The 21,028-nt window shown below is 29.8% G+C and overlaps 1 protein-coding gene across 1 annotated transcript; it reads right to left on the bottom strand.

Moving 5' to 3' along the window:
• Positions 1-1,524: 1,524 nt before the first annotated feature.
• On the bottom strand, positions 1,525-20,813 carry LOC113366467 (protein disabled). Its single transcript, XM_026608070.1, is given in 18 exon segments — positions 1,525-2,408; positions 2,592-2,874; positions 2,979-3,103; positions 3,214-3,390; positions 5,506-5,793; positions 7,050-7,203; positions 7,726-8,166; positions 8,235-9,633; positions 9,699-10,283; positions 10,375-10,454; positions 10,568-10,787; positions 11,095-11,265; positions 12,241-12,354; positions 12,524-12,617; positions 12,619-12,665; positions 13,055-13,269; positions 16,977-17,030; positions 20,741-20,813. Coding segments are annotated over 18 exon segments (5,316 nt in total). The 5' UTR covers positions 20,757-20,813; the 3' UTR covers positions 1,525-1,555.
• Between the last annotated feature and the right edge of the window lie 215 nt (positions 20,814-21,028).

The following is a 21,028-nucleotide window of genomic DNA, read 5'->3' as shown; positions in this document are numbered from 1 at the left end:
CGGTAACTATAGTGGTTTATGGCATCGCACATTAAGGCAAATTGCTGGAACTTCCCGTACCATAATGAAATGTTCGAGGAATTTAAATGCTTTTAAAAAGAAGAGCATTTCTAATATTTATAGACTGAATCACAAAGTAAAAATTATTTAAAGAATACAAATGAGCTTCAAAACTATGATTACTTTAGCCAGAATTAAAATTAAAGTCTAAACTATTTTCGATATACAATTTTTTTTTTAAAAGCAATTGTTTTATCAACACAAGCAGAAAGCTTTTTAAATCATCCAAATCGAACACCTAGTTCTCTCAAAAACTGCCATTTTTTGTACATTTAGCTCTGTATCTTCGAAATGACTGGACCTGCCTTTGCCAAAAACTAATCACCACTTCTCCCAATTATTATACAAATTGAATGTTTTTTGGATCATTCAAATCGGATAACTCTTTGCTCCTTATCTCCGAAACGGCTGGACCTGCCTTTGCCCAAAACTAATCAGCGCATCTCCCTATCAATAGGGATGGAATGTTTTTTGAACCATTCAAATCGGTTGATCCGTGCGCCCGAAAACGTGGAAGAAAAATTGTATCCATGCATACATACACACACACCTCTATTTTTTCTGGGGTATGCTAAAATGTTCAGAAACCTTCAAAACGTGAAGAAATGTAAAAATTTTCAATTTCGTTTTTTTGGAATTGAATGAATAAACGAAAAGTTGTTGATATATAATTTATATATTTTTTTTTAAAATAGTGACACATAAACACATAAAAACATTTCTTATCAAACGTAAACTAAAAACATCTAACATAATTTATTTTGTAATAAATAACAAAATCTAGTATTAATTTGAATACATCATTGCAAGATTATGTTTAGTATCATAAATCGAGTATGTTTATAGAAATTATAGCATCCCAATTCATCAAATAATATGTATTTTTTCAAAAGAAAAAAAGTGAAAACACTAATTCTGCATTGCACTTGCACAATTATATAATATATAATAAGAACAATTATTTATAAAATTAATTTTCAAAATTTTTGCACTAAATATGCATAACAACCAAAATAACAACCAAATTTTATAAAAAATAATGTGTAATATGAGTTTTAACCCATAAATAATTTTTTAAGCAAGATCTAAAATTAATTTGATGTGTTTCAACATAATCAACGGTAATTTATAAAACTATCATTCACTAGCAATATTTACATGAAAAATCTAGTAACAGCTTTAGTAATATCAGCTTTTTAAATTTACATAATATCAATTAATCTAATTATATATTAAATATTTAAAAAATTACAACATATTTCCTATATGGTACATATTAAGAGTATTATGCATCACACTTTATAAAAATTTCCCTACAATACTGGATATTTAATTAGCTGGAGTTAATCTTAGTGTAAATAAAGAATAAATATAACAATGCTGAATGTAAAATTAATTTTGAATGTATTTATTATTAATAATATTATTTTAGTCATATATTTATTATTAAAATAATTTGCCAATATGAATTAGAAGTAATAACGAATCAAATTAATTAATCGTCAAAAACCTCAAACTTACTATCAGAAGGCCATTTCAATCTGTCTTGGAATAATTCTTTCTTATTTCTACTGTTTTCAATGTTACGTTCATTTTGCGTTTTCTGAGAACCATTTTTGAAAAAATCATCGTCATCAAAAGGATCCACATCTCTGGCAAAAATATTAACAGATTCAGACTTTTTGAGATTCTCTTTAGTTTGAGTCCTACTGCGTTGGCCAAATGCCTTATTTTGATTTCTGTGATTAAAATCATTTTGAATCGGCTCCATATTTCCTACAGAATCCAGTTTTTCGTCAATTTCTTCAGAAATGCTTTCGAAATTGGCGTTTTCAGATAATCTATTGGAGGTTTTTGTCATTGTGGGCGGTATAAAATCATCTTCAAATGATTGCTTGCTATCAACTTTCATTTTCAATCCGTTATCGTTATCAAAATCATTATCGTCCTCAAAGTGATTTTCGAATTTGAAAGTGAGACCACCCTTTGCAAAGGTAGATGATTCATTTTTTTTGTTATCAGAATTCAGAGATCTGGGCGAATCTTTGTCTGAGTGATCACTATCTCTAAATCTAGAATTTTGCGGTAAATTATAAAATTGACTGAAATCTGCATCGAATTTTTCGTCTGCGGCCGCCATATCGAATTCTCGATTTTCTTCGAAATTAGATTGCGGAAATTTATGTTTTGGTCTAACACTACTGTCTTCAATGGATTTATAATCAACATAATGTTTGCTATTTGGATGGAAAGGTGGCTGAAATCTATTTACTGCTTTCTCAGACTTAGGAGGGCGCATATCGCTGAAATTAGATTCTCTACTGCGCGATCGAGATTTTGTGCGGTACCTAGAATAAACACGAGTTTCTAGTTAAATTGAAAGTTAAATGTTTTTATTACTATTAAAATAATTGACCAATTAATTCAATACAACAAATAGAATAAACTAATAACAGTCTTTCATATAAACAGGTGCCTACTTTGAAAATAACAAAAAAATCGAATAGAAAATTTGTTGCATATTATGATACCTTCTATCACGCTCGTTGTCACTTCCTCCAAGCTGTTGATGTCCCATATGTTTCCTATCGGGCCTCCTTTCACTTTCATTGGCACTTGCAGGTCTTTTCCATGACCGTGTACCTTGAGCACTCACATCACCTCTTGGTGGTCTCATTTCTGTAAATGAAGGATCACGGCTGCCTTCGACAGGTGATGTTGCACCTGATGTTCGATCCATGCCTCCACCAGCCACAGCATCACTGGACCAGGTACGCGGCTGCACGGTCCTTGCGTACCTGCCACCACGATCATCTAGATAATAAAATGTTTGTCAATTTTCATATATTTATACCAAAATCACTTCTGTGGGTACAGATAATCATTGTAGAAATATTTAAATTAAATAAAAGTAGTACCAGGATCAGAATCTTGTTCCCATTCGTCACTCGGTCCACCAGCTCCCCAATCGCTTCCCCATTCTCTGCTAGGTCTACCGCGTCTTCTATGCTCCACACCCCGACCACCGACAGTTGCATATCGACTGTAAATAATTTTTTATACTTAGCAAATTGTAATATTCTCATTATACATTTTGCTATTATTACAGTTTGACAAACTTAAAGATTACATCATTTATGCTATCATAATTACCCTCCATATTTTCTGTCTGTAGGAACCCAATGATCAGGAGCCTTCTGACTACCGTATTTGAAATCTTCACGATCATACATATCTTGTCTATCCCAATTTTCATAATCTCCTCTATCATCATAACTATCACAGCCTTCTCTACTATACCCGTAACGACGACTTCTCTCATGGTACATTCTATGACAGGAAATTTAATAATAAATATCAATAATTAATATTGTGATATAAATTTTCAGTTTGAGTTATGCCAAATCCATAATAAATTTTTTATTGAATATTCGCACCTACAGTTTTTTTTCATAGTCTAAGGAAATTTTGTTACGAATTATCAAGTAAAGATTGGTGTAAAAATTCAATGCGGTGGTAATACTAAGGCAATGCAGCCATATGTATTAAATTAACACACATATACAGTTTGAATGTTAGAGGGTATATTTTAATAAAAGTTTCCAAATTTTAATCAGATTTCATAAATTAAGAAAAATATAATTGAAAAAATTATGTCTCTATATATTGGAAATGTATATCTCACCAACTATATATTAACTTCCCGTAGAGTAAGTTATTGTAATCGTCCAAAAATCGAAATTGAAAATTTTTGCAATTCTCGACGTTTTGAAGGTTTCTGAACATGTTGGCATACTCCAGAAAAAATGGATGAGTGTGTGTGTGTGTATGTATGAATACAATTTTCCAGTCATGTTTTCGGGCGCACGGATCAACCGATTTGAATGGTTCAAAAAACATTCGATTCCTATTGATAGGTAGATGAGCTGATTAGTTTTTGGCAAAGGCAGGTCCAGCAGTTTCGGAGATAAAGAGCAAAGAGTGCAGAAAATAGAAATCGAGTTTTTGAGAGAACGGAACATCCGATTTGAATGATCTAAAAAACATTCAATTAGTAATGATCGGGAGAAGTGGTTATTAGTTTTTGGCAAAGGTAGTCCCAGCCATTTCGAAGATACAGAGCTAAATGTTAAAAAATGGCAGTTTTTGAGAGAACTAAGCGTCCGATTTAGATGATTCAAAAAACTTTCTGCTTGTTTTAAGAAAATAATTGATTTTGGAAAAAAAAATTGTTTCAAAATGATTTTTTTTTCAATTTTTTTTTTCAAAATTTTTTTTTGTATATCGAAAATAAATCAGATTTTATTTTTAATTCTGACTAAAGTTCTGATATACTTTAAACAAATAATTTCAACTTTGCAAATCCAGTTTATATAATTCTTATAAATATTAGACAATGTTACAATATTTATAATAATCTATTTGAAAACATTCAGTATTCCTCGAATATTTTGTTACGGTACGGGAAGTTCCAGCAATTTGCCTTAGGGCACGATGCCATACACCCCACTAGTTATTATTTATATGAAAGCATTTTTAGTAGCCACTAACTTGAAAAGTATTTGCTTTTTTGAAAAACATTATGAAACATTTTGTTCTTATAATTAGTCCTTCTATCGATATCCGCCGACGTTATTTTGAAAACAAATAAAATTACACCACCGAGAACGGGTGTCCACTCGTGGAGGCTGAATTATTTTCTCTTCTGAACTTGAGAGTAAGATGAACCTAATTTCAAAATTTCATACTAATTGGAGCACATTAAAAAAATTCAGGCCCAAAACGCTCCATTGTGTTGAGTAAATATTCCGTATCCAATGCCAAACATATATAAATTTTTGACACAATGAAACTTCTAAATAATTTTTTTAATACGTAGTTTTTTTTGTAGTGTGATTTAGTAAACTAAGGCAAAAGTCGACTGCATTAGTTCAAAAATAATAATCTATCAAATTGAATTATATATTAGGGTATATTCCACAACCAGTTCATCTGCCAAATATATAATGTATTTTATATTATTTTAATTTTTGGCACATCTTAGCTGCTTTTCGGCAATAATAATGAAGACTAAACATTTTTCTTATTCATAATCATGAATATATTATATTTTAATATTGTCTAAACCTATAAGTGAATTGAAATGTTTGGCAGATGACAGTCTTCATTTGTTTTCAATGCCAAACAATGCCTCAAATATTTTCAATGTCAAAGAATGATGAGCGGTTTTTGTAATTTGTTTCATTTAATTCCAAAAATTCCCTTAACAAACTTCAGAAAGATTTATCAAAGTCCGAATAATCTTTTAGAAGGAGTATCCTTTCATAAATCATTACAGAAGAATTTTATATAAAAGATATGTATATATATATATATATATATATATATATATTAATTTTTATAGAATGCAATATTTGACTTTTATAGAGAATGTCTATAGTTTACCTCTCATCAGATCTGTCGAAGTTCTTAAAGCCTCCACCAATGCCACCGGAAGTTTTTCTATCAAAACTTTTTCGTTCAAAACTATCACGTCCGTCGAAACTTTTTCTATCGTATCGAACATCTTCTAGACTTCTATCAGAATAATCATCTCTAGGTCTAGGAGGCCTATCGGAGTACCGGCCGGGCCCCGGTCGTGAGTCTAAATACTCTCGACTGCGCATCATGTCTTCAGGCCCATGTGGCGGCCTTCGTGGATACCAATTAGGATGATCACATTCTTCATCGTAACTGTTGAAGGTATACATTTAGTAATGCAACGATTTTGAACAAATTATTAATAGATTTAAATCTATTATATAAAATTCTATATGATAATAAAAATTGGTGTAAAATTTTGCAAAACAAAATAAACAGTAATTATTTTACTTTTTTATTTCAATTTTTGGTTAAAATTTAAAGTAAAAGTGGTTTAAAACACAATAAAATAAATACAGGATAGAGACTAATAAAGATCCATTGAAACAGCTCTCATATTATGTATTTTACACGTCATTAATAATTACAGTATTTGTAGATAGGGAGACGTTACTGGTTCTTGGCAAAGACAGGTCCAGCCGTTTTGGAGATACTGAGCCAAAAGTGCAGAAAATGAAAATTCGGTTTTTGCGAAAACGAGCGTCCAATTAGATTGATTAAAAAAACATTCGATTCCTACTGATGAGGAGAGTTGACTAGTTTTTGGTAAAGACGGGTCCATACATTTGGGAGGAACAAAGCAAAAAGTGCTGAAAATGATAGTTTCTAAGAGAACAGAGTATTCTATAAGGATTATTAAAAAAAACAGTCGACTCGTATTGGCGGTGCTGATTAGTTTTTTTTTTTTTTTTGCAAAGGCAGGTATGGAGCAAATATTGCAAAAATTAGCAGTTTTTGAGAGAACGGAGCAACCGAGAAGAATGATTTAAAAAACATTCGATTTGTATTGACGGGGATATGTGCTGATTGGTTTTTTAAATTGCCTGATCCAGCCGTTTGAAACGCTTGAAGTTTTAAACTGATCTAATAATAACAATAATTTAATTTAGATTTTCTAAATTCTAGTGCAGCGTCTTGGCGCTATCTTAAGCTAATCTGAGCTAATCTTTCGAACAATATTTAAATTTTTAGGATCATCAGTGTGGGTTGTTTACTAAAACCATGTTTTTTTTATTAAATTTTTAATTAGCAAACAACTGCTTAACCAACAACGATACAAAACAAGTCTTTTCTTAAAGAATTTTCAAGCGCCATGTTTTGAGAAAACATCCAAAAAAGATTTTTTATTCATATGGTCACAACTCATAATACCGATAATGAAATTATTTGTCAAAATAAGACTTTTCTATTTCTTATGAAAATGTTATAAAACTGCTTTAATTAAAAAATTCAACTCTTTATATGTTCAATGTTTAATATCTTCATAATTCATTTATAGTGTTTCAAGTTTCGAATAAGCAAAAGACTTCAAAATTTCATTTATGATTCAGAAAACTGTGAAAACTTACTCAAATTCATCTTCGTCCCAAGAATCTCTGCGTCTATTACGCGCTCTTCTTGATCGCATCTCATTGTGGGGAATTGGACCTCCCATACCACGACGATCCGAAGGGCATTCTTCATCCCAAGGTGATGCATCACGGGAAGATGAAGATGTTTGAGCTTTAACATAAAAATTTTGGATTTTAAATTATATTCTTTTATTAACTTTCCGTAGGGTAAGTTATAGTAATGGTCCTAAAATCGAAAATGAAAATTTTTGCATATCTTCACGTGACGGGTAAAAGTAGTGTTTAGTTTTTGGCAAAGGCAGGTCCAGCTGTTTTGGAGATAAATGTGCAAAAAACGACAGTTTTTGAGAGAACTAAGCATCCGAGTTGTATGATTCAAAAAACTTTCTGCTTTTTTTCCAAAAGAAGTATATCGAAAATAATTCAGATTTTGATTTTAATTCTGGCTAAATTTTATACACTACATTACAACACTATTATATTTGGTTTAATAACTCAACTTAATATTTGTATCTTTCACGAGCTTTAGAGCAACTTTGTCTGTGTTTGATATATTTTAAACTATAGACATATAGAAAAGTGAAACCATTTTTAATCAAAAGTCACCAAAATATATTCAGGCCAGTAATAAACTATATCAATTATTAATGTTGTAATCAAATTTTTTACTTACGCTTGCTCCATCCACTCTCCCTGTGATGTCTACGTTTTCTCTCATCCCTTGTTGAACCTCTATCATGCCAATCGGTTGGTGAACCATAAAACTCTTTGCCATCCGAAGACCACGGCGACATGCCTTCGTCTAACTTTTTATTAGAGGCTATGTTTTTACTAGGAGCAGAATCTAATAAATTATCAACTAATTTATCATTATTATCATACAAAGGCAAAGTTTTAATGCTTTCTATAATTTTCGTTTGCTGTGCAGCAGTAGACTTATTTAGTTCTATCGTTGGATCATCAATATTCGTCTGGTTAAAAATGGGTAAAGGACTGGTACTTTGATTTATTGTTTTAGGCGGTTCTGGTGCATTTTCAGCATTATTAGGTGTGTCAAATATCGCCCAACTTTCACTTGTGGATGTTATTTCTTGTTTCTTTAAATCTGGTGAACCTAAATTAAATTGAATCGATAAGTATATTGTTTTATATTACAGATTGTACGTTTTTTCTAAAACTTACCTGTCAAATTGTCAATTTCAGGTGATGATCCACTTATAACATCTGATAAAGATCCAGATGTTAAGCGTACATGATTAGGTACATTATCAGGTATTATATGAGAAACTGGTGTTTTAACAGGAGGTTTGCTCAAAACTGGCGATTTATTTTGTTCATTAGGTGATTTACTGATTTCTAATATAGGCGACTTGTTGCGACTTATTGGTTGACTGATTGACTTATAAAAATCAGTTTCCGGTTTGTCATTGGTGACTGAGAGTGAAGTCTTGAATTTGTTCGATATTATACATTCATTAGTTTTATAATCATCTGCCATTTGCATTAGAACACTTTTTAAATCAGTATCGAAATTATTTTCATTCTTATTTTCTGAGGTGTTGTTTTTAAAATCGTCGTTAAAAATATTATTTTCATTAGAAGAATTTTCTTCAGCCACAGCATCATCGGGTACAAATATTGACCTCAGTGCGGCATATCTGTCTCCGGAATTATCTTCAGTATTAACTTTATTCACAGATTGTTCTACAACATCATCTTTATTTGTGACTTCTGAATCTATTGCCGATTCAATATCCTCATCAAACACTTGAGAATTGTCGAAGCTTTCCATTGTTTTGTTCATATATTCTTCTTCTTGTATTTCTCTAAAAACTGCATATCGATCATATGCTCCAGACTTTTCATCAAATTGGTCAAAATTGGCTTCAAAAGGTTTTACATTAAAATCATCAAAATTGTTTTGGTTATCAAAATTTTCTTCATTTGCTACCTCCTTATTTTGCAATTTTTTCGCTTCTTCCAGATACTGCTTTAAATAATTGGTTAATTGAATTATTGTCATATTTGTTATTTTAACAGCAGGCGTATTTAATTTTTTAGCTAATTCTTCCACACCACAAGATAACAAATCACTTAAACTCATATCTAATGCTTTTGTATCTATTTTCATTTCTGATGAATCTTTTTTAATATTATCTTTTCTCTGTGGAGGTGGCAATAATAATGGCTTATCAATCTTTGTACTCAAACTCTGTGATTCCTTTTTAATCAAAGATATCGGTGTCATATAATCATCCTCAATCAAATCTTTCTTTGGACGTTGAGGTATGAAATTATCCTCAAATCTAGGTTTTCGCGCAGGTACTGGAAGAGGTGGACTTTTATCGTCATCCTCAAATTTAGTATAAGAATCCATAGGTTTTGTGTTATAATTATCAATATAATCATAATGTGAATCATTATCATTATGAGGAGGTCTTGGGGGAGGTTTAATGATGATGTCATTGACTTGCTTTTTAGGTGGTAACGGCGGTGGCATCGAAGAACTGATTTCTGGCCGCGGAGGAGGTTCTGGAGGATTTTCTAAACTTTCTGAAAAACTACCTTCTTTGCTGAATTTCTGGTTAATATAATATGCTGTTTAGTTTTTCTTTTTGAATTATCCAGAGTATTCTGTTTCGTGACCGTTGGCCGATTTCTCACTGTGTTAGGCGTTGAAGACTGTCTTTCCATCTTCGGTGATTTAGATGAAATGTAGGAAGAACCGCGCTCCGGAGGTAACGATACTTGCAAGGGACCGTTAAAGAAATTATCTCCATCATTAGAATCTTCAGACATACTAATTTTGGTATCAGTTAATAATGTTGACGTCCGTGGTTCACTTGTTGCTTTAATTGGATTAATTTGCTGGTTATTAAATATTTTAAATGGAACAAAATCAGTGTCGAACGGATCTATTTGGCGTTTAAACGACGAATAAATGAATGGATCTGCTTGATCAAATGGGTCATTAAAGGGGTCTATATCTTGTAGCGAATTATCACTTATAGAAACTAATTTACTAGATTCATCAGAAAATTTATCACCAACTCCAGATTTACTGTCCAACGGTTGCAAAATCGATCCAACATTATCGCCAACTAAGTCTCGTAATACTTTTTTAGGAGGATTTTTCAATTCTTGAAAGAAATGTTTTTTATCAACATAAGGTTTGCTTCGACCTGTCCCAAGCGGATCCAATTCTGTGAAAATGTCATCGAATGGAAGAACCTAAAAATGTACATAAATTTAAGAAAAATTAATTATTTTTAAATTAAATTGTGATCACATAAATAACAAAATATATAAAAAATATAAGTACCTTAGATGAATTAACACTATCAAGAGGGTTTGGTTCATCAAAACTATCTTCTTCGCCATGTAGCCAATCTGGGCTTGAACCTACATTATAATTTTGATAATAAATTAATTATTACAAAAAAATATATTAATATGCTGATTCCAGATCTACTAATACAAATACAAAAGAATACTATGTATTTCTATTTGCTTACTTTTTCGAATTGATGTATCTTGCATAGTCAAGCTAGTGCTGGCAGTCTTAGATGCTAAATTTATGGCTGGAGATTTACTTTGGTGCAATGGAGTGGGGCTAAACGGTGTCTTCAGTACTGGAGGCGGACTGAATGGTGGGCTGAATGGCGGACTAAAAGGCGGTTCCACACAACGAGTAGGACGATCTCGAGAAGAAGGCGGTGGAGGCAAGCAAGGCGGCTGATAATAAATATTTTTTGTTAATTGTAATTGAATTAAACAATTAATAAACGGCAAATAGGTTGATGTTTGTTAATTATTAAGAAACTACTCGGGTTTGCTTATAATTTATTCAATTTTGGTGCCAAGTGATACAGAATCACTGGAAACGAGACTTAATATACAATGTTTGATATTTATGTATGTTCAATCATTGAGAAATATCGAATTATAGCCTATGAGCTATGTACACTATAGTGCATCTACTCATTTTTATACTGATGGTAAGGGTTAATCAAATTATTAAAATAAATAAATTTTAATTTACCGGTGCAAAAGAAGCAAATGAATCGCCAAAAGGATCAGAATTGTTACTTCCTGGTACTATACTTTGCGGTCCATCGGATGGTGTCAGCCTTTCCATTTGATTCAGACCTCTTTGTAGAGAATTTAATTCCTGCTCCAAATCAACTAAGTCTGCTATGGATTCAGGCGATACCTAACGGCAAAATTCGACGTGTAATTTAATAGAGAATAATATTTAATTAATATTGTATTGAGTTATCAATTTAGCAAATAATGGTGAAATTTTAAACCTTGAAAACCAGAGCAAAATTAGTAATAAATCGTGAAAATCGGAATTAAGTTATAAGCCATACTAAATTATTAGTAATAAGGTCGGTGCATAATCTGTTACAATACTGAATTGTCCCAGATTAAAATATATATATTGCTGCAGCAATGTTAAAACATGTTTTAATGACTACATAATGATATGATAAAATACCATGCAGTGATCAATAATCTAATAACTATCATCACGAAATAATCATTTCAATGCTAACTACGTGTAAAAAAACACAGTGATATGAATAAAACTAATTTATTGTGAAAAAGATTTAGTGCATTTCATACGAAAAACCTAACAGAAAAACCACACTTAGGGAAATTGTTTTCAGCTCTATCAATTAAATTCCTATCAAAAAATTCACATGCATCAAGATCACTTTGAACTAATAATAAAGCTATTGTTTTGTATTTAATGTATGCAATAAATAAGACTAATTTTAAGCAAATTTATTTTCATAAATTTATTTTGGTTTTAGATCCCCAGTGTGATTTCTTTTTAAATTAGCAAAACTATGTGCATAATTTAACAAAGGTACGTACTTTACTTGTTGAAGGTTCAATAACTAACGGTTTTACTTCCCCGATAGCAGAAATTTTAGATACAGGGCCTAATGTATCACCATTCTGTATTGGATACAGAAAATTGAAGTATTTAAACAGTTATAGAAAGTTTAATGAATTTGTAAAACATTAGAACTAGTATAAAGTGAATATGTTCAATCAAGGTTTAATATTTTAATTCTATGTGGAACATTAAAATTTAATATATTTTAATTCATTGAAGTCTTCTTTTGGAAACATAAAACTAAAAATTAATTTCTAAATAACTAATAGATCAACTTACCGTACTAAGTTCGGTCAATCTAGATTTTCCTTGGATCTGCAGACGTGCTAACTCAATTTCTTTTTTCTTTAATTCAAAAACAACTTGAAAAAGATCTCTCATTGCAATAACAACCTAGAAAAATATTCATATTTAATTTAAATGTAATTATCATGATAAATAAATATTAACGATATTAGATGAAAAAATATTACTCATAAAACAACCCTGATATTTTAATTAACATCAATTAAAACTTAGTGTTTAAATTATTAAGTAGTTATTTTAATGATCTATTACTTACTTGACTAGCAGATTTTTCAGTCTTGATCCCAAAGAATCTATGGCCACTATCAGGAGAACCAAAAATGTACCCAAAAGCTCGGAATCGGTCATATCTGAGCGATGAACGAGATTTTGTGGACCGGATGATGGTACAGAGAATCCTGGGGTCAAAAATTTATTATAACTATAAAATTATATTAATATTGTATATATAAGCATTAAATTTAAACCTCGCCTGCTACCAGATTAAATAGATGAATAAATGGAAAGAAGTAATTAGTGGCGGAGTTAAATTTTCTTTAATAAAATTTGATCAATACAGCTGGGCCAAATAGTAAGATAAAATTGTCAAAATTTAAGTTTGGCAAAATTTGAACGATTAATGTCAAACACCTTGTTCGATTTTACTTGCTCTTAAAGCTCAATGTCTTCAAAAATAATACAAATTAAATTAACCACTTATACATTAGGATGATAGATATATTATATAAATTCTAAACTTCTTCAAAATAAAAATTTTCGTTATGACTGAATTATTCAAATATCCTACCCCAGTTTTTTCATCCCTAAGTCGGAGGCCGTCGATTGCAACATGAACAGTAATTCTTTGCTTATGCTCTCCTGCAGCTCTGATTGCCACTTTGAGATCCTGCAAAGCTTCCTGGCACATCCTATCCCCTCGGGCTTCTCCGACCTCCAAAATTCCAATGAGTTTTGCTCGAAAAGAGACCCCATCGCTCAGGAAACGTGACGGGTCATTTTTGTCTGCACACATTTAGAATATTAATTCAAAAATATATAAATTTATTTCAATATTGATCTTAATAGTATTTCAAGCACAATGAAGAGATAGTTTTTAATATTCACAAAACTACAATATCATTATTGAAGCATATTATTAATATCATAGCTTTACGCATACGGATTAGAGACATGGACTCTAAGAAAGGCCAATAATACCAATCTGGAGATTTTTGAAATGTTATTCTGGAGACGAATGGAGAAGAAAAAGTGGGCAGATAAGGTAACAAATGAAGAAGTGCTGAGAGGAGAGGATAAAGAAAGAACTCTACTGAGTACGATCATTATAAGGAAAGGAAATTGGATCAGACCCATTCTGCAAAAAGGTGCCTTCATGCCATCGTCGAAGGTAAAATAGAAGGGCTGAAAGGATTAGGAAGTAGAATAATGCAGATGGTTGATGATTAATGCAAGAATAGAAAATGCAGGGAACTGAAAGTAGAAGCACAAGACCAGGAAGCATGGGTGCAGAAGTTTGGAAAGAAAAATGAATAAAAGTGCATAAAAAGTGATTAATGGTAACAGAATGGTAATGGAAAGGAAATCATTGTCCTGTCTTCGGGCAGACTACTATTTATTATTATTATTATTAATATATAAAATTAGAAAAAGTAGACAGATATGGTAACAAATGATGAAGTGTTGAGAGGAAAGGAAAAAGAAAGAACTCTACTGAGTACGATCATCATAAGGAAAGGAAATTGGATCGAACCCATTCTTCAAAAAATGACTTCTACATGAGGTCGTCCAAAGTAAAATAGAAGGATTGAAAGGACTGGAAAGTAGAAAAATGCAGATGGTTAGTAACTTACGCAAGAAGAGTGAAAGTCGAAGCACAGGACCAGAAAGTATGGATGCAGAAGTTTGGAAAGGAAAATGAATAAAAGTGTATAAAAAGTGATTAATGGTAACAAAATGGTACCTGGTAAGTGACTAATGGTAACAACCTTTATTAGTCCAGTCATTACAGTAAGTTCACCTCGTAATTTGAGATACTCAGCTGTAAGTCTGGTATGTTGACACCTTTCTTCTTGTATATTGACACCTAAAAGTTATCTCAAAACTTACATATGTTGCGTACACCCTACCATATGCAGGTTTTGAGACAACTTTTAGGTGTCAATATACAAATATTTACAGACTTACAGCTGAGTATCTCGAATTCCGAGATTCTTACCTAATTTAAGCTTAAATGGCTGGATTAGGCCTATTATTATTATTCTTAATACATAAAATTAAAGGCTTTTGAATAAAAAGCTCAAATTTTAAGTAACAGCTTTCATTACTTAAACTTATCAAATTGTCAGATTTCAATAACATAATTACAAAATTACATTAATTAATAGTTGAAGCACTAAACAAACAATCAAATTCAATTAACAATGATCAAAAAGCATGCCTTTGAATACAAAAATAATTAAAGAGCAATAAATAAAGGTTTACAAAACATATTATGTCTTTAATATATCACTATTTGCGTTAACTGTAGCAATTATAATAACAATATAAATTATTAGTAAATAAGATAGTAGCAAATATGACTCTAAGAATTATATAATACAGTGGTACCTCGACATACGAGTTTAAGTCGTTCCGTAACCACGCGCGTATGTCGAATCACTCATATCTCGAAGCATATAAATACATTGAAATGCAGTTAATTCGTTCCAGCACTGTGGTTTTTGCTAAATTTTTTGAATAATAAATTTATTTACTATATATTAATTTAATTATTGCTTTTTTCTGCCCATTTATGATATTGTGAAAATGAGTTAGACATGTTTTTTTGAACAACTCCCATACTCAAAATGTTAGAAATTTTTTAGAATGATTTTTATCCACAAGAGTCCAGAAAGCTGTTTATAAATTATTGTAAGGCCCTTTGCTGGAGATATAGTATTTATAAAATCATTTTATTTAAACACAGTACATAATATCTATGATGATACATCCCTGTCATTCTCATATTTTTCAATAATTTCACCCTTGAATTCAAAAAACATGGCCCTTTTCTTTAGATCGGTGGTTATAAAACTACATAATTTTTTGTAAATGTACAAAAACCAAAAACGCCAACTCAACTATACAATATCTATTAAATTTCAAACGTTAAAATATTCTTTGATATACTCGCATAGGTAAATCTTTTCTACACAATCACTATTAATATATAATTAAAAATTTTAAATATAGAATAATTTACTATCATAAACCAGCCAAACTATTTATGTACACTATGAAAATCATTGTCACATCCGACGAAATTATTCATATTTTCATTATGCCATTAACATTTTTATAAAAAAAATTATACTCGCTCAAAGCTCGTATCTCAAATTCTGCTCGTATGTCGAGGCAACGAAACGTTTTTTGGCGGCTCATATCTTAAAATACTCGTATATCGAGTCACTCGTAAGTCGAGATACCACTGTATATGTTTTTTTTTATTCATCCAAAGAATATTGAAACTAATGTATAATTTTCGATTATTTTTATTTTTCTACTTTAAGATGAGAATACAAAAGATAGAGGAAAAACATTTATTAATAATGAATAAAGTCATTTGAAAAGTTTGTAAGTTTGAGACACGTTAAACAATTTGATTGATAACAGTGTTATTATAATAAATTATTGAAAGTTTAGATAAAATTGAACATAAATAGAATAGTTTCAAATTTTAATTTTAAAATTAAAATAATATACTATCATAAAACGGTCAAACTATTTATATAGTATGAAAATCACTGTCACAACTGACGAAATTATTCATATTTTCATTATGCCATTAACATTTTTATAAAAAACTCTTACTCGCTCAAAGCTCGTATCTCAAATTCTGCTCGTATGTCGAGACAACAAAACGTTTTTTGGCGACTCTTATCTCAAAACACTCGTATATCGTGTCACTCGTAAGTCGAGGTACCACTGCATATGAAACTAATGTATAATTTTCGATTATTTTTTCTACTTTAAGATGCGAATACAAAATATTTGGCAAGATAGAGGAAAAACATTTAATAATGAATAAAGTCAATTGAAAAATTTGTAAGTTTAAGGCCCGTGCAACAATTTGATTGATAACCGTGTTATTAAAATAAATTATTGAAAGATAAAATTGAACATAAATAGAATAGTTTCTACATACCAAATGAAGTCGGATATGATAAGTTTGATAGTAGTAAATTCTTTGACAATTAGCGTCATCATTTAAGAATTTTCATATGATCATATTATTGGTATATGCACCTTTATTTAAAAAAAATATTTTACTATCTATGTAGTATGTAATTATAGATTTATTGATTGGCATTCAACGTTTCTACATTTTATATTGATTTTTGTTCTTTTGCTATTGCTATTTTAATAACAAGGTGAAGACAGAAATAATATTCGTTATTATTTCATCACCGCATGACCAAAAATGGTGTTCGGCGATCAATGGAATGTTTCAATATTTTAAATATAAATTAATGAAACTAGAAATATAGAATATTATTTAAATTAATTCATGCAAGACAATCAGTCAACATCAAACTTAAATTAGGATTTAAGGATTTTCAAGCGTAATAAATCAAAATAAAATCAAGTTCAAAAAAATATTCAATTAATAGGTGCATAAGTACAAGCAACAAATTGCACATGTCTAAACAAATTGTTCAACTAGTACTTACATTTACAAGGACTGGTCTTTTTTCTTAATGTTTGCATTTTAAATTTAAATTTTCCTAATTTATTTAAAACATAAATTTTAATTTATTATAATATACACTTTCGATATAAACTTAATAACAACGGAACTATCACAATGTAATTTGGCAAACTATAACGTGATGCAAAAACTAATTATTAAACAACTTAGCCGTTGTTTGAAAAGAAAACACATTTTTGAGACAACATTATAAATTATTCACATTATCGCGACGTATTAAATATTTAAATAAAACATTGTAAAAATAATAACAGTCGGAAAGGAACCAAAAAACATTGCTAGGTGTCAAACTTACACTTATTTTCCGACGAATATTTTAAACTTGGTATTTAACACGAATTTTAATATTTTAAACCTACATTATTTATATATAGTTTTTAATTATTTTTTTATTATTTTCTTGACAATACACGAATAGATTTTTGATACCACTAACTTATGAGGGCAGTATTAAAATAGCAACACGGGGTGAGAATATTATTGATTATTTAGACGCGCGCCTTTTGAAAGGAGTTCAACTCAAAACATCCTATTTTGAAATAGGGCAAGTCTACCCTTGTGCTGGCAACACTAATAGTATATTAAATAATTTCCTAAATAGACATTGGGAAGAGCGGGGTTTAAAAGTCCACTGATAAAAATTTAATAATACTATTTTAAAGTAGAAGGCAAAAGATGTGTAAACTTAATTCCTAAGGCATCGCTAACTGGAGATAAACAAAAATTTATCTAATTCATACCAAAAGTATTTTTTCCTTAGTAGTCCTATTTTGAAATAGGGCAAGTTTATCCTCGGCAACACTAATTGTAATATTTTTTTTAAATAATTTCCTAATTATTAGACACTGGGCAGAGCGGGGCTTAAAGGTCCACCATCATTATCTCAAAAACAAATTTAAAAATACTATTTTAAAGTAGAAAGCAAAAGATGTGTAATCTCAATTCCTACGATATCGCTATCTGGAGATAGCTATCAATATTCATACCCAAAAAGTATTTTTTTCCTTACACTAATTGTGACCATTTTTTAAAATAATTTTCTAAATATTAGACATTGGGCAGAGCGGGGCTTAAAGGTCCGCGGGTAAAACGGTCCACCATCATTATCTCAAAAACAAATTTAATAATACTATTTTAAAGTAGAAGGCAAAAGATATGTAATCTCAATTCCTACGATATCGCTATCTGGAGATTAACGGAAAAATATCAATATTCATACCCAAAAAGTATTTTTTTCCTTACACTAATTGTGACCATTTTTAAAAATAATTTTCTGAATATTAGACATTGGGTAGAGCGGGGCTTAAAGGTCCGCCATCATTATCTCAAAAATAATTTATTAATGCTATTTTAAAGTACAAGGTAAAAGATGTGTAATGGAACGGAAATCAACGGAAATTTATCTAATTCATACCAAAAGTATTTTTTTCCTCAGTAGTTTTTTTAGTTTTGAACTCTTGTATTTAGTTTATTTTATGTTATTCAAGTGAAATTCAACTGTTTTTTTTTTCATATAACCTCTATAAAAGCCTTCATCTGGGTGGAGTAAAGAGGACCAACTAAACCTTTACATGGGCAAAAGTATAAACAATAAGAAATAGTTAATAAAAATGTAAACTAGTGGGGTGCATGGCATCGAGCCTTAAGGCAAATTGCTGTAATTAAAAATATTGGCACGAAACCCAAAAAAAATTACACTTAATGTGTATACATTATTAAAATCTCTATAAAATATCTGATAATTTGATTTTTGACCGCCAAATGACATTTTTTTAACTTATTTTTATTGAGAGTCCATAACCACTGGACCTGCCTTCCCAAAAATTTAATCAGTTCTTCATCTTGTCAATATAAGTAAAATGATCTTTGAATTATTAAAATCGGACGCTCCGTTCTCTTAAAAACTGAGTTACCGTTTTTGGCACTTTTTGCCCCGTATCTTCGAAACGGCTAGACCTGCTTATGCCAAACTTTATCAACAGCAATCGAATGTTTTTTGAATAATCGAAATCGGTTGAACTGTGTTCCCGAAATTGTCGACGAAAATTTGTATCCGCACACACACACACACACATATACATGCATTTTTTCTCTTGAGGTATGCTCAAAATGTTCAGAAACTTCTGAAACGTAAAGTTATATAAAAATATTTTCGATTTTTTGCGATTACTATACCTTACCCTACGAAAAGTTAATTAAGTTAAAAAAGCAATTCTACAAGAGATAAATCAAATTAATTTAAATTTAGCAACATCTGCTGATGAATATTTCTTTTGAAATGCTAGTTTAAGGTTATATACAATGAAATTTTTATAAAAAAAGGTTCCTATAAAATATTGTATTTAATATTGTTTAAATAATGTAGCTATTATTTTGTTCAATCCCCTTAAAATTAAAGAAAAGACGTTGAATCTGTTTGCCCCTTGATGGCTTTACCTTTTTACCCCGCCCATGGGACAAAAAGGGGCTGTTGACAAATTTTAGAAAAATAGTGAAAAAACATATTTCTATAATTCGGAGTTAACTGAAAATTTTACTGATCATAGTTTGATAGTTGTTTTGTGTTGTCATGTAGACAGTATAATTACTGAAAGTCAAATTGGACCTTTGTACCCCATCCTACTCTATATATTTATTTATTTGTCTCAGAAGACAAACATTAATTAAAGTTATTCCATAAAAACGATGTATCAGAAAAATACTTTGTAATTACAAAATAAAAATATAGTCATTTTTGACTCATATCAGTTTTGTTAATTTAAACTATTTATTGCAGGCATTCTCCATTAAGAAATTGTTGTATTGCGAAATTGAATATTTGCAGCAGATCCATATTATGAATGCAAAAAGTTTCTACATAATATTTGAACCGTAATAATAATATAAATTTAAAAATTCCATGAAAACTTGAAAATGAAGCAATTAAGTATATAGTTATAGTTTTTGCAACGCTAATTGTAAGTCATGATTACAATAATAATTAATATATATATAATCATAATTATTATATAGATATTGCATTAGATTAATATTAAATACGTGATACGTCTAATTGTAGTTAATAATGTTCATAGGCAAATAATAGTAACAATTGAATTTTTAAAATGTTGATAACTTTGTAATTTATGTTTTATAATTCTTGCATGAACATTTTATTATTTACAAACGTCAAGTACTTGGATAAATGTGCTAATAAAAACAGTATAGTAATTAAAATTTTATTAAATACTAGTTTTAAACAGAAGCTTAGTTCGTTAATTCTTTAATTATGAATTCTTTATGAATAAATCATCCATTGATTAAATTCAAGCAATAAATATGTGAACAAAATAAATGTTGCGCAAATATGAAAACATTTATAGATTCCAAATTTATTTTTTTTTCCCAAATAAATACTAATTACATTACATTATCGATTTTATAATTTTAATAACACTGAAATCTAATAATTATTCCTCAGAGTATTATTTATAATGAAGCATGAATATTATATTAGAAGTATAATATAAATTTAAAAGTTATAAATTAATGCTTTCAATTGATATTATTTCGGAAAAAAATGTATTGTATAAAAATATTGCAAATATAAATCATAAATTTTTAATTTACTTATAAAAAATTCGATTGTTAAACAAATTTGAATTATAAGGTAATAATACAATTTTTGATATGATTGGCAGGTTATGTTATGACAGATGAAAGGAATTTAACAAAACAAAAATATACCATCGTTTTCTTTCATTTTTGTTTAATTTATATCTTCCATGAAGACACATAATCACATAACATACGTCTAACACAAATTATAAAACAATAAACTAATAAGATAACATTTTAAAATTGTAATATAAGTTACTCGAGTGAAATATAAATTTTTTTGACATATACCGACACTCACTGAAAACAGGGTTGAACTTCGTTCACATAGCTCGCAGTATAAAATGAAAAAATAAATAAAATTTGGAATATGAAGATATTGTACTAAACAATAAATATTTTAAATTTATTTAGAGA

Source organism: Ctenocephalides felis, unplaced genomic scaffold, assembly GCF_003426905.1.
Source record: "Ctenocephalides felis isolate EL2017-DRISC unplaced genomic scaffold, ASM342690v1 CF-g0.4_SCAFFOLD_01170, whole genome shotgun sequence".
Taxonomy (NCBI): Eukaryota; Metazoa; Arthropoda; class Insecta; order Siphonaptera; family Pulicidae; genus Ctenocephalides; species Ctenocephalides felis.
The sequence above is the reverse complement of the archived record's forward strand: the minus strand, read 5'-3'. Positions and strand labels throughout refer to the sequence as shown.